This window comes from Diabrotica undecimpunctata, chromosome 8 (assembly GCF_040954645.1).
Source record: "Diabrotica undecimpunctata isolate CICGRU chromosome 8, icDiaUnde3, whole genome shotgun sequence".
Lineage (NCBI taxonomy): Eukaryota > Metazoa > Arthropoda > Insecta > Coleoptera > Chrysomelidae > Diabrotica > Diabrotica undecimpunctata.
In genome coordinates, this window is record NC_092810.1 from 106,321,198 (window position 1) to 106,337,320 (window position 16,123).

Sequence of the window (16,123 nt, forward strand, 5' to 3'; positions counted from 1 at the left end):
CAAATCTTATTTAATTAATTATGCTTTCTCTAATCCTTACACCCCTAGTTCTTTCCCCTAATGCCTAACACAATTTAAAAGCAATTGAAAATAAGTATTTATTTTGCAAAATTTTACTTTTCTCTTACTATTATTAGTACAAAAGGTTATGCAATTATACACATTTTACAAAATTTGAAAGTCAAATTTATACCTAATAATTTATATTGAAATATGCTTATTATTTTTACAATTTCTTTTTTTTACACAAAAAAACTACAAGCACATTTAAAACAAATTAATTTTTATAAACAGAAGGTAGCATATTGGCTACTTTCAAAAACTACTCATACCGTTTCAAAAATGGCGGCTAGTAGTTTAACAGTCATCATAACGACGGAATTAAACAAATTGAAAAAGAACGAACTTGTGGTTGTATTGGCAGTGTATAGACCAAGTAAATGTAACGATTTTAAATCTTTTTTTACAAATTTCGAAAATTTATTGATTTTATTATTAATTTTATTGCGAAAACGTCAAATACTAGTGAGCTGACTTCTCTAATATCATCATTTGAAATAAAACAAACAATCCATGACTATACTAGAATTACTGATACATCTGCCACTTGTATAGACAATATTATTATGATAAATGTTAAAGAAGATCAGTTGCGGGCAAATGTTTTTGAACCTTGTTTCTCTGATTATCGTGGCCAGTATATCAGTATAAGCTTAACATCAATTCAGCAAAAGTCAAGTGTTCGCTCTAGAGCCTTTGCGCAGAAGGGTATCTAAAAAATGCGGAACTTTTTATCCGTGTTAGACTGGAACATTTTTAACGATAATCTTGATGTAAGTTAGCTAGCAACGTTTCTAATAGATAATTATAATCTTGCAGTATCGCAATATTTTCCACAAAAAAAAATGGTTATCAAAGACAGAAGATGTCCGGTAAACTGGTTCAATGACAACTTAAAAAATATGAGAAATTATTTGCAAACATATAAAATACATGCTAATTCTACTAAAAACCCGGTACATTACAGCGAATATTAAATATATAAAAAGCATTATAATGCTGAGTTGAAAAGAACGAAAAAGCTGGCATATGATCAATTGATATTAACTTCAAAGAGTAGATCCAAGATCTGTTGACGTGTTGGAAGGTAATTAGCTATGAGCAAAATAAAACAAATGGTTTACATAATTTAACAACTAACATATCTTGTGACTCTTTTAATAAATTTTTTGTTGAAATTGCTGAGAATATAAAATCCCTTCCAAATACACCAGACGACACAATTTTGAACTATCAAAAATTTCGAGCTGCATTGAATTCATTTTTTCTGTCTCCAACCAATCAACAAGAAGAATCCGCAGTTATAAAAATATTAAAAAATTCAAATTGTGTGGATAAAAATGAGCTAAATGCATCTTTTATCAAAAGCACTAGTGAAATAATTACTAAACCTTTAACACATCTCATTAATAGTATTTTTTCAATCGGTATATTCCCAACTTTATTTAAATACTCCAAGATTGTTCCTATTTTTAAAAAGAGTGATCGTAAACTTGTAGACAATTATAGACCAATTTTCATCATTTCGATATTCAGTAAAATAATCGAAAAAATTCTGAAAAAGCGTCTTATATCGTACTTCGAAACAAATAGCTTTCTTACTAGTTCACAATATGGGTTTAAAAAGGATCGTTCCACAACACATGCACTTTTAGATGTGATGAGTGCCATAGTTGATGGCCTTGAGAAGCATAATCACTCTGCCATAATGCTGTGTGATCTTTCAAAGGCTTTCGACTGTGTTTTTTACTATATTTTACTAAAAAAACTGCATTTTTACGGTATAAGAGGTACTCCTAATTTCATCGTATCTAACGGATAGGTATCGAGCAGTCAAGTAAGGAAATTTTCTCTCTGAATTTAACAAGATAAAGCATGAAGTTCCACAAGGATCAATTCTGTGCCTTCTATTATTTATAATATATGGTAATGACTTGCCCAATTTCATGGCTCTAAAAACAGTTTTATTTGCAGATGACACTACTTTTGTATTTTTTTATAAAAATCGTTCAGTTTTAGAAACCACGTATGAGTATGTAAATTCAAATGTTCAATCATGGTTCTTAGCAAATAAACTTAAACTAAATGATAACAAAACTCAAAATTTAGTTTTTTCGTCTACCTTCGATGTGAATGTTGAAAAAAATAGTGTCAAATTTTTGGGCATAACAGTTGACAACACATTGACTTAGTATAACCATATTGACCATCTAACAGGTAAACATTTTAGTACCTTATTTTAACTCAGACAATTAAAACTTGTTTCAAGTGTTGATACCTTGTAAATAACGTACTTTTCTCTTTTCCATTCATTTTAAGGTATGCTGTTATTCTGTGGGGAAACTCTTGTAATACCCTAACAATATTTAAATTGCAAAAAAAGCAATAAGAATAATTGCAAAACTTAGCTACTTGGAATCTTGCAGACCGTTGTTGTTATTAAATATAAGATAATGCCCTTACCAACATTATGGCTATACAGCGTTAATGTAGAAATACATAAAAACGCTAATACTTTAATTAAACACTCTGACTTACATAACTATAGCACAAGAGGTACAAATAACAACAGAACAGTTAAGTATCGTATGAGTAAATCACAAAAAAACTCAATTGACTATAATATATATAATGTCCTACCTAAGTATTTAAAACAACTTTCGATGTATAAATTTAAAATAAGTTTAAGAAGATACCTTTTGACATTTGCTTTTTACTCTGTTACTGAATACTTTAATAATTTAAAGGCAGTAACATAAACATGGATGTACTCACTATGTTGTTATATATCTTATTTTGTATATTTTATGTTTTATTTTATGTTATGCGCATTAATGTATTTTCATCTCCTATTGTATTTTGTGTATGTTATATATATTTTGTTTTATTTGCAATTAAGGCGCATCAACCAAAGTGGTTATTAGTGCCGCTTGGTATAACAGTTTTTTTTACCTTTTTGGATACTTCATATAATATACAGATTTTGGCATATATAGATTTTTACAAACATAAATATTAGTTAAACTATGTACAAGTGCTAAACATTAGTTAATAGAAGATTACACATTTATTTGTACACGTTTGTACACGATGTTAAAATTTGGTTGTACATTCCTATTGATTTTAGAAAACTTAAAACAGAATAGACACAGATTTCTTCTAGACACTCGCCTAGCGTTGACGGTAGGTTACACTATTTCCTCTCATTTGAATATGCAGAGCATTCTACTAGGCAATGTTGAACACTTAAACTGTCCTAATCTCAGTCTGTTTATTATAATTTGGTCTTCTCTGTTGTTACACATATTCTTCAATCTTGTAACTGTTAATTTTATGTCTCGTAATTTTTGTTGAGATTGATTCCATTCTTGAAGCCACCGTTCGTTCAATGTCGAGTTAATCCAGTGATGAAAATCTTTCTTATAGGTAGGTTCGATCAAGTCTTCGTTGTTAACTGAAGATTTGGCGGCAGCATCTACTCTTTCATTACCATGTATACCTATATGTGACGAAATCCACATAAATTTTACAATCGCATTCTTTTGCTGAAGTTGGTACAAATGCTTCTTTATCAATCACAACAATGGATGAGTTGGGTAAATGGTGCCTAAGCTACCCGTGGAACTTAAGGAATCTGTTATTATTAGGCACTTGTCTAAGTTGGCGTTCGGTGCATATTCTAATGCTTTGTAGATTGCGAATAGTTCTCCTGTATATACTGTGCTAAAATTTGAGATTTTGTATGAAGCAGTGTAGCCGTTGTGTATGAGAGTACATCCCACTCCTTTTTCTGATTTGGAGGCATCAGTATAAATATGTTGGTAATTCTGGTACTCATCAATCTTACTGTAAAATTGTTTAACCATAGAGGGAGTACTAAGTTGATTACTAGTCTTTGTTAAACTCAAGTCTAGGAAGGGTTTTCTGACCATCCAAGGAGGAGCGGTTAAAAGAGTGATTTGGTATATTTTAGGGAAGACAATATTATTGCTGGTCATGTATCTATTAAGTCTTTCATAAAAAGGCGGTTAAGATCTTTTTTTGTTAAGATATGTTGTGTCGAAACGAGAAGCAAAGACATTGTTTCTGACGAGATTTTCACTATTTGCTGAAACGTTTGCAGCATGTGCTAGGCTAAGATATTATCTTTTAATTACAGGGGCATTTCTACTACTAAACATAGTAAGCTATCTGTAGGTGTGTACAAAAAGCTCCTAAGGCTATTCTTACAGCAACATTTTGGATTGTTTGCAACTCTTTTAAAAGTGATTGACTGGTAGACCCATACACTATTGAACCGTAACCGACTTTAGATCTAATAAGGCTTTTATACACCGTCAATAAGTTATCTTGATCACATCCCCAATTTTTAGTAGATACGACTTTCATTATGTTCAAATATTGTTGACAAGATGTTTTGAGATGATAAATATGTTGCTTAAAATTTAAATGTTTGTCAAAATTAATTCCAAGGAATTTGATACAATCAACATATTCTATTTTTGTATTAAAGATTTGTAAGTTCTGGACTACTAACATTACGTTTTCTGGTAAAATGGATACATTTAATTGTGTTGGAACAAAATTTCATTCCAGATTTCATTGACCATTTTTCTAATGCAGAAATAGTAAGGTTTGTTTAATTAGTTCTATGTTTCTTTCTTTGCAAAAAAATATGAGATCATCTGCGTATAGCCTACTCTTTACTGGTGGAGAATCGTTTTCTAAAATACTATTAATAGCAATAAGAAAAAGAGTAACACTAATTGATGATTCTTGAGGGGTTCCATTTTCCTGTATTCTTGTTTTAGAAATAAAATGATACCTTTACTTGAAAGCTTCGGTTTTTTAAAAAGTTAGTGATGAAGTTTAGCATATTTCCTTGTATACCTGATTTCTATACAGTTTTAGTTATTCCATGGCGCCAAACTGTATTAAATGCTCTGGTTATATAAAAAAATACCGCTATACAGCTTTGATTATTTCCTAGCGCTTTATGTGTTTTAGACTCGAGGTCAACTAAGTTGTCAAGAGTTCATGTATCTTTACGAGTTCCACTTTGTTTGTTATATAAAACAGATCTTTGCTCGAGTAGTTATATAAAAACTTTTTTAATTATACATGTAATTGACTTGCTAGAAATAAATGTAAAATTTGTAAACGTACTTAAATAAAAATGTTAAATCGTTACATCTGTAACAATCATGGATACTTTTTTAATTTCACTAGTTTCGAGTTAGTTGGTCTTATCAGGTTGGTCTCTCACTTATGTAGGTTGGTGTAGGTGCTTTGACTCAGTAATAGCATATTATTTTTTTTAGTTGTGCTGTCAATTGCAGGAATACACAGTTTTCAGTCTTCTTTTTGATTTTTATAGCTATCTTGTGGGATATTGTTGTTATTGTGGTGGTTGATAAAAAGACAAGCATGATTGAAAAAAAAAATAGAGTTACCTGGTTGTTATGGTTGATGATTTTTGAATCGACTCTGTCTATTGAGGCAGTATAGTATTAGCTGTACAGGTTTTATTTCTTTGTTAGTCGCTTGTCGAGGTTGTATTTATCGATGGTTGTTGCATGGTATATATTTGCATATTTATAAAACTTTATCTGTTTATAAATTAATATTCTCGTCAGAGATCAGATCACTTTATTTAATATTAGGAACGGATCATTTATAGCCTTTATATATATATATATATATATATATATATATATATATATATTAATTTTAATTTTAAAACTGTATGTAACTAAATGTATATAAAACATTACTAAAATTTTTGATTTATGATTTATATTACACCTTTCAATTTTGTTATCTCAGGTTTTACTCGTGCTTTAATATCTATACTTTACAGCTGATGGGCTAGGTCCAAAGAATAACGAAATAAAGCAACCTAATAAAATATGAAAAAAATGTAATAAAATAAACTGATTAAAATACCTCAAAAATTATTAGCATACAATGTTTATCAAACAAAATTCGTTCTACGTACGTGAACCTTCAATAATGCATGGATAATATAATACAATTACAATCTAAAATCCAGCTCATTATTCTACATAAACAAATCAAATAATATTCAGTGTCCTTCCTAATGCAATTTTGATATATCGATTGTACCAAGAAAAATTTGTATGAATTATCCAATTTTCTCCACAGCTCCGTGTTCCCTCTCAGAAAAAATTTGATCTCCTTCTACTATCGACAACTTATTCACACGTTATTAATATGATATAATATTATTTTACCCAAAATTCTCAAATTGAATATATTATGAATGTTTCTCCCGTTGAAACGCTTCCTCTGCCTTGAGTTGTCCAATTCCTCGTTCTATGCAAAATGACCTATCAGTTCTCAGCAGCATCCTATGTAATTGGCAATATTAAACAAGATATTGCAATTTAGTGTCTTCAATGCTCTTCTTCGAATGCACGTACCTTTCCAATGATGCCTGCCTCTTTTCCTCTCGCCAAACTTATGTGTAGAATACAAGTAGGAAAAAGTTTACTTACAAATTTGTACCAGATCAGCTACCGTCGGACACACTTACTTCACCAACTCACAACTTATTCTTTATCACTTACTACCCCTGGATACCACCTTGAAAACCAACCATTCACTTTAAGAAACTGGAACTAACTAACTCTCTCATCTCCTCTATCCATCCATCCAATCTCTCATTATACACACCCATCACCACTTTCCAAATTCTCTCCTATATATATATATATATATATATATATATATATATATATATATATATATATATATATATATATATATATATATATATATATATATACAACGGCAAATTGTTTATGAGACGCCTATGATTTTATTTGTAAGTGTCTTGGTGTATAGAAATAGCACCTGTCTTATTCTTTTTTATGTTATTTTTTATTCTTTCCTTACTACTATAATTACTATCACTAATTTTGAACCAAATTTAATTTTTTTTATATTTTTTTTTTTCAAAACTTATGTACCAATACTCGTATCAAAATCAGTTAGTTAAATTTAAAAAAAGTCTTGCCGCTCTAGCAAATGCAGATGTCGTTGTTATACAAACTTTTAATAACACGGCTGTCAGATACCAGAAAACGAAGAAGAAAGCTCAGGGGCTAACAGACTTTTACGTAAGCGACATTTATTAACAGTCGACAACTCCTATCGAATTCAATAGAATAAAATTTCTAAGGATCAGGAAGATGAATGGGAAAAAGTTGTCATTAAATTATCAAAGCCACTATTTGAGGAGCCATGGTCGAATTATAGGCCAGTCCAAAATATACTAGTGTTGTATTATCTTGACAAAGTTTTATATAATGTACAAGTTTTTTATTTATTAGTTTAATGTTAATCCATATTAACAGAACATAGGTACTATAGTTTATTTAACGAATTTTGTTCGATGAGTGGAATAATACTCAAGGGACATTTAAAGTTATATCTGTATCAGATACAAAGAAGTTAAAATTTAAAACACGTATATATGTTTTTTAATTTAGCATCTGGGCAACTGCCTTAGTTTTACCTGTAAATAAAAAATATTTAATATATATCGCTAATATATACCTCCGCTAAAAAAGAGTCACATATCAAAAATCGCCATTATAGAGATGACCGTGCTACAAGTATTAAAATAAATCGTACTTTCTTCCATAAAAGCGTCACTTTTATATTTGAACTATTTACCGCGAGATGGCGATGTGACACTATTGTTATTTACAGGTTAGCTCAATATGCATTCCGCTAGAGTGTCACCTTTGACTTTATAACAGTCTACACTGCTAAGTGCTTAATCCTGAAAAGAGTCACATTTAAAATTGTAACAGTTTTTGTGTACATTATTAGTTATATCTGATTATTGCAATAAGTAAAATACTGTTCTTTTTTGTGTTGTGACAGTTTTTTCGAAGTTGTAAACGAGGAAAGTACTTTTGCTTGGTGCGGAAGAGTATTACATTTTGAGTTTAGCCATTTTTTTTTAAATATGTAAGTATATTTTGCAAACTATTTTTGGAATATGTTATATGTATTTCAAACTATTTTTGCAGAACCGGCACATACGATTTTCAAATCCACTGACGTTTCTTTTTTAATTATGATGCTTTTTTAGAATTATTGACTGTTATTTTCTTGTTTATGACTGTATGTTATCCATTCTGGTTTTTATTTATTATTATGTTTGTTGCGGCAAACAGAGTGGTTTCATAACATGCAAAGTTCATCGAGTTCAAGGATAAGCAATATTATCGCCCTTGCAAAGAAAATAAAATCAGAGCGTTATGCACCAGATCAAGTGCGAAAACTCAGGTAATCTGATATTGAATAATAAAAAAATAGCGTGCCTAAATTTTTTATTTTAGCTATAATAATGTTTCTTCTTTTTCAGAAATCTCAGAAAGACTTTTATCTCAAAGAAATTACAAAAACCTTTCTAAAAGAAATCTTTTAGAAGAGGGAAATGCTGCACTTGTTTCTTATGATAATGCAAACTATTTTATAGCTACGGATACATTATTATCAGGGGTTGACCTTTCACCAGAACAGTGAAACTGTAAATCAGTCAACTATGAAACTATGAAACATCACCATGCAATTTGAAAGATTGCATCAGGAGAAAGCCGGAACGAGTACGGTACGAAGCAGTGAAAGGAAAGGAGAACAAAATTTAGCAGAGTATCTGAGACATTCTTGGGGGACGTGGACGAGTTTTCCTTTGATTGAAACACCAGCAAGTAAGGAAACGTATTATGGGTGAATAGAGTGTATAATCATCAGCAAAGCTCAGTCGTTATCTGTTATGATATTGTAGTTGACTTTTTTTATGATACAATAATATTGATAAATAAAAATTGTTTTTATATCAAGAAAATTGAACATCGAGAAAATTCTGTAAAGCAGAAGTAGAGAGATTTACAGTTATTGATTTAAAAAAAAATTGGAGACAAAAAGAATTCAGATTCTTTTTTTTTGTTATTGTTATATAAAATAAAGATAGGAGAATAGATTAATTTTGCAATATTAAATATCGATTTCCGTTTTGATAAAATGAACGATTTTTATAATTTCTAATTGAAATCCATATTTGAAGCCACAAAAGTAAGTATTGATATGATCATTTAGCTCTGAGATTTATATATTTTTTTATGTTTTGATTTGTTTAATTAATGAGATAATTAATTGAGTAATTATTCATAATTACATCTATAAAAATTAATAGAATTAAAGTAGATCATAATATATATATATATATATATATATATATATATATATATATATATATATATATATACATCTATAAAGTAAATATTGTTATTTTATTGGTATAAATGAGTTTTTCCAAGAATAAATTACTTAAACATTTTTTTCTTCGTCATCTTCGTCTCAGATTCTATCGCATTTTATGTTGACCCAGAATGCCCTCCACATTCCTGAATAGCCTTCACTTTATCGATGTCATCGTCGTCTATGAAATTTTCTTTACCACTCTAATCACTATAATTGTATTTATTCACAGAAATCACTACCTATAATCATATTTCTAAGTACTTCGAAATCTTCTGAATTTTCCATGGTAAAATACTTTTTTTCGATAGCTTGATTGCAAAAAATACAGTAAAAACATAAATAAGTACATTAAACATGACATACAAATCGCTATAATGTAATTTGGAATATAGGGTGGGTGCAAAGGCAAGTCAATTCGGGATATTTTGTCATCTTGTTCATCGACTTCAGACACTATGCACTGTCTTTTTGAAACTTTCTTTAACAAATAAGGCCATTTTTTTACGATTTGGCCTTCAAAATGTCCTAAACGCCAATATAGTAGTTGGTGTTCTGTGTTCCGTCATGTTTTAAATAGTCAATTTGATTCCGGAGTAAAGTGACGGATTCATGACTATATCCATTGTGACATACTGATGCCAAAACTCCGACTTATTGTGATTAAACATGTTGATGTTCTCATAAGCAAATATATAACAATCAATACGCTACCATTTGATACCTTTGGAATGTCAGTTATCTTTTGCAAGTTCAGTTTGTGGTTTTCTATAATAATTTTCAGCATTTGTCCCATATTTTCAGGAATAACTGCATCATTTGACTTTCCAGTGCGCTCAGCATCATTGTTGTCGGTACGATCGCATTTAAATTTAGCAAACCAATATTTAATACTTGTAATAGATAGAGCAGAGTCACAAAAACACTTTCTGAGCCATTACTTAATTTAGACGGTATTTTTTCTATCAAATAACAGTGATAAATGATAAATCAATATGAATTCATGAAAAATCACATAAGTAATATCACTACAGGCACCGTAGTTCTTTAAATTATAGTTCTTATTACATTAAATTTTGACAGTATGCTTTTTAAGGTTACAACAACCGCAATTTCATATGAAAAAATCCATAGATATAAAGTACAAAATAGACTGATCGTTACAATACCAACCCGTTCATCCAGTGCAGCAGAAAAAACTGACGCAAAGTAATCCCCGAATCTCTTTCTAATTTGACTGGTTTATTGACCACGTGAACTACATAACTAATGAGAAGGTCACGTGGTTGATAAACCCGGCCGATTGAATAGATATGCAGGGACTGCTTTGAATCAGTTTTCTCTGTCGCACTGGGGGAACACGACTGTATTGCAGCAGTTAGTCTATCTTGTATTATATGCCTATGAAAAAATTATTTTCGCCATCTCTTGGTTAGGCCTAACATGGCTAAACTAAATACATCACTGTAGGTTCGCCGTTGGATCGTCAACCTTCGAAAGGAGACGGTGCCATGAGAAGAAGCAGTAGGTTAGTAAGTCCATTATACTGTGATCCTTCAATTAGTTTTATAAGCCTAATAAAGGAGTATAAATTGTCTACTTCGAAACCTGTCGCAGACACATACCATCAATTAGTACTTATAGAAGTGACAATAAAGCAATAAATCTACCAAATATTTGTAATTGCATGGATCTTATTAAAACTTGCATTACATTCGATTCGTAAGAGTGTCAGAAAATTTTGTAAATAAAAATGATAATGTGGAGATAAAAATTACATTATTAAACAAGGAAAAGGCATTTTCCAAAATGGATTTCGAAATGAAGAAAAATAGTGAATTTGTTATTCGTAATTAATTGACGGAAATGAGTTTATTATTACTATTTGGGGTTTTTTGGGGTCAATACACATGAATATTATAACGGCTATGGTCTTCGAGACTCCTGGTACAACTGGGCCGTGTCTACAGGGGTTTTGTTGAAATTAGATACAAATCAGTGTAAACTCGTTAGTCAGGGGTTTTTGAGGTCGCTTAACACTAATATCTTGTCGTCAATGAAGTGCGAGGTACATGGTGCTAAGGAGAAAAGTCTCGTCTCCTGTAATTTTGTGAAAATTCGATACAAAATCAGTGCAAATTCGTTACTTGAGGGTTTTGGGGTCGCTAAAGCCTAATATTATGGTGGCGACAATGTGCAAGGAACCTGGGGCAAAGACAGCCTTGTCTCATACAGTTTTGTATAAGTTGAATACAAAATCAGTGTAAACGCGTTATATGGGGGTTTTGGGGTTACTGAACCCTAATATAATGTCAGCGAAGGTCTAGAGTTTGTATATCGGAGTATATTTGAGACTGATTATGTATCGAATTACCACAAAACTGCATAAAACAAGACCCATTCTGGATTACAGGTGCCTTGCATACCATTGCCGACATATTAGTGTTTAAGGGCCCCAAAAACCCCTGAGTTACGAGCTTGATTTTGAGTGCCGATTTTGTATAAAATTCTCAAAAAATTTCTAAAAATAAGGCTCAGGTACACTAGGTTCCTCGGCGGCCATTTCTGTCAAAATATTTGTATTTATTTACCCCAAAAATACAAGAGCAAAAATATTAAACTCATTTCCGTCAATTATTTCCAAATTAAAAATTTATCATTTTTATTCATTTCGAAATTTAGTTTAAAAAATGCATTCTTCTTGTTCAATAATGCAATGTTTATTGGTGCATCAACATTTTTGTTCACAAAATTTCCGGACATTGTAACGGACAATCGAATGCCACAAGTTTCAATGGGATTCATCTAACTACAAAATTTGGTAGGTTTAGGGCTTTTACTCTTCACTTGTTAATAAACTTAATTACAGAATTGTAAATAAAAACTTTTCTTTCCACAACATTTAGATAAACCCACATTGGCAACCATTGCACCACTTAAATATTTTGTTTTTGAAATTTGGTTCTTCTTTACAACTCAAACATAAAATAGTTCAATACAGTAGTAATTAAGGAAGTTAAAAGCAGAGTGGGAGAAGAACGGAGAGTTGTAATCGGTATGAAAAAAATGGCTCGAATATTGCAACCACTTTATGGTAGCATAAAAATATATACTATTTGGTAACATACTGCAATGCGAAATTCGAAGAAAAAGGGAATCCGGGTCGTATAAGAACGACGAGAACTACATTTCAGACATTAATTTGGACTGCACCCCAATTTATTATTTAGATAAGTAGTAAAAAACGTAAGCATAGCCTTAATGATTTTTAATATCCGATAGCAGCGGCGAAATAACAAGAAAAAGTATTCCATTCCTGTCTTTAAGATCATGTCCTTAATTGGATTAGAAAGTACTTTCTAGAAGAACTGTTTTTTTTTTCAATTAATTTACAAGATTATTTATAAATTTCACAATTTTTAATCCATTTTAAAAATTTTAAATACCTTTAAAGTTATATTCAACGTTAAATTGTACCTTCTTACCTAGAAAAATAAAAAATGTAAAACTCCCAATAAAAGAAAAATTACACATCTATATACCTACGACTATTTAAATAATGTATTTTATTTATCAACTGGCCTAAGTTGAAGAACCACGTAATTTACCTGTTATGTAGGAAGTTGTCTCCAAGGCGACTTGATCTGGAACTGACGCAAAACTTTTGCGAGCCGCTTCCACGCTGCCATTGAAATTGTCCTCTCGTGCTAATGTATCCAAATGCCTTATTTTGGGGTCACTTGTCAACTGAAAACGCAAATGGAAATTAACTAGATACTTGGATTGCTAGTAATACGTTTAAAAAACAATTTCATTAAGTTTGGTGGAATTAACACCTCGATAATATCACTGGAAACTTTTAGGGAAAATATGTCAAATTTCAGATAATCGGTTTTAGAAATAATGTCACGAAAATATTATTAATGAATCTTTATTAAAAATTTATTTGATTAATAAAACCGTATTTTTAGTTTCCAGTATTCCATCTATTAATATTAATTAAAATTTTTTTTGTTACTTTCCATTTTTAAACTTTTTTTAAGTTTCTGAAATAAAATATAACCCGTAACTGGTGAGGTCCATTTTTTGTTACGTGTATGGTGAGTTAAGGTCACACTGACCCCAATTTGTTTTGCAAAATTAGACACTGATATTTGTTTACATTTAAAAAAAAATGACTTCAATAACTTAAAGACGTTTATTTTATTATAACATAAATTTAACAAATATTTAAAATACTTTATACAAATATTAAAAAAATTTAGATATTATTCGAGTTAATTTGTAACTAGACTAAACATTACCTGTAACAAAAAAATGAGCAAAAAAAAATTTTTTTTTTCCTAAAACAATAACTTAAATATTCAATCTAACCTACCAATACAAAACAATAACCAAAAACAAAAAAAATCATAAAAACAACAATCCATTCTTATAGGCAATCTTTGCAAATATGTGTTTCACACATGTGCCATATTGGCGGTTTGCAACTAACGCAAACTATCTTCGTTTTTTTATCCATTGATCTTGGACATTTTGAGCACCTTACTCTTTTTTCTAAAATAGCATTTTTCTGTTCAGGAATGTCTGTTTTTAAAATGGAAGCGATATTATGTCTCAGTTGCCTTGGAATTTGAGAAATAGTTAGTCTTCTTTCCATATGAAATTGCACAAGCTGCCGAGCCAGAGATTTGATGAATTTATACCTCGACTTTTGGGGGTTTCCAGGTAGAGATGAGTATATTGTAAACGCATTAGCGAAAGAAATATCCAAAATTGTATAAAAACAAGTAAAAGGCCATCTTCGACTTCTACGATGTGTAGAATACACTGTGTAGAATACACATTTTTCATCTAATGCATCGACGCCTCCTTTTGTTTGATTATAAAACTCGATAAGTTCGGGTTTATTTGTTTCATCGTTTACGGCATTACTGTAGTGCATTGAAGACATCAAAAGTACCGCTTTTCGTGGTTTAGGTACAAAAGAAACTAATGTAACTCTATCGCCAAATCCAAATAGAGGTGATCCCGTGAGCCTCGTTTTAGTTGACAAAAAAGAAATAGATCTCCCTTTTATTTTTTTAACAGTACCCCCAGGAATAACCCCAGGACGATGAGGGATAATGTTGAAACTACTTATTCTTACATTTAAAGGTGGAGCTTCTGCAGTCCACTTGTATCGATTTTTGCCATAATACGTTCTCGAAGGGCCTGGAGTTTATTGCTGCTCATATGGATCCGAGTCCTAATTAACCTCCGAAGGTGTTGAATTTTACGCAATATCATCGTCCAATAGAGGTTCCACGGTTTCTGGCTCCCATTAAATTTCTGAATCAGTTTTGTGTTCGCTGACAGAGTCGGGTTCATTGTCTGAGTCATCATTACCGCTGAAATTACTCTCATCTGCGTCTAGAATACTTTGAGCCCATGGTTCAAACCTAGGATCATTCAAATTTATTTTATTAGATCCATTTTCAACTGAAAATAAAAAAAACTAATTAATAAAAAAAACGTAACCGTTGAGGTGGGGTCACAGTGTTCCCACGGCGCAGTTATTTCCATATAATTTGTAAACATTTACCTATTTGCTCACGACTATTCCGGTCGATATCACACAACACACTGACGGAAAGGTACTGAGGCCGGTCAAGTAGTTGCACTAAATAAGCTAGGACGTATGTCACTTTAAAAATCTGTTGTTAAAAATTTGAGTTAAAAGAGATAAAATATGCTTAATTAGCTAGGAAAATGAAGATTTTCACATAGAAGAAAAATTTACACATAAAACTAAAAATTAGGTTTTAGAGAATGCCGAAATTACACATGCTATCAAGCGGACTATGTCTGCACTCCCGAGAATAAATTAACAAAAAAAGCAGAACTGCTGGTACCTCTTCTTAACATTCAGCGGCGACTACAAAGCTGCTCATACTGGGTTAAAAACGGCAGTCATTCCCAAAGAATATTCAAAAAAATCTGTGCCACAGAGTGATATTGAGGGCGCTTGACCACCTTTCCTCTCGACCTAAGAGGCCTATTGCAGCTTATTATTAGGTTAAAGTTTCTCTTCAGCCCAGCCTTTTTAACAAAGTCTATTATGGCCTTATGTGATACGTCTACAAAGTCAATAAATAGCTTAGTCAGTAACTGACTTCAGTTTGCTTTAAATACAACCAAATGTGATTATATCGTGCTTTGTATTACACGAGATTCAAAAGAGGTGTAGTTGCAGAATAAAAAACATTTTTTCATTAAGAAAAAAATTATATTTTATGTTTTATACTCAAAATTAGAAGTCCACGGACCATTCTAAATGTAAGTATTCACCATAACAAATTTATTTTATATTTGGTAGTATTTAATAGCCACTATATTTTACCATCCCAAAACGAGGACGTTAGGCACAAATATGCCTAATTTGTGTATTTGCTTCTTTTCAGATCACTGCACAATATTTTATGGCTCTAAAACCTTCCAAAAATTAAAACCAGCCTTGGAAGAAGCCAATAATGAAGAAAATGAACAACTGGAGAGTATTAATTTGTGTGTTCTGCCACCAAATTTAAATGAACTGACAGATAATGAAGAACATGGTGATGACATTCTAGAAGATACGAATTTCATTCCAAATAAAATACCTGAAACTATAATAACCTCTTTTAAGTCTCATGATGAACCAGAAGATGTAAAAACTTCTGATGAAGTTTTGGGTGGAGAATCAAAGGAATATGCTAATTTTTTAAAACCCAAGTGGGTAAAAACC

At 31.0% G+C, this 16,123-nt stretch overlaps 1 protein-coding gene across 1 annotated transcript in view; it reads right to left on the reverse strand.

Annotated features, from left to right (window-relative positions):
• The window catches only part of prom (prominin), a 614,595-nt gene that overhangs the window by 342,602 nt on the left and 255,870 nt on the right, over positions 1–16,123 (reverse strand). Inside the window, exon 9 of the mRNA XM_072540698.1 lies at positions 12,966–13,104. Within this exon, the coding sequence (XP_072396799.1) occupies positions 12,966–13,104 (139 nt within the window). The remainder of the gene's footprint in view (positions 1–12,965; positions 13,105–16,123) is intronic.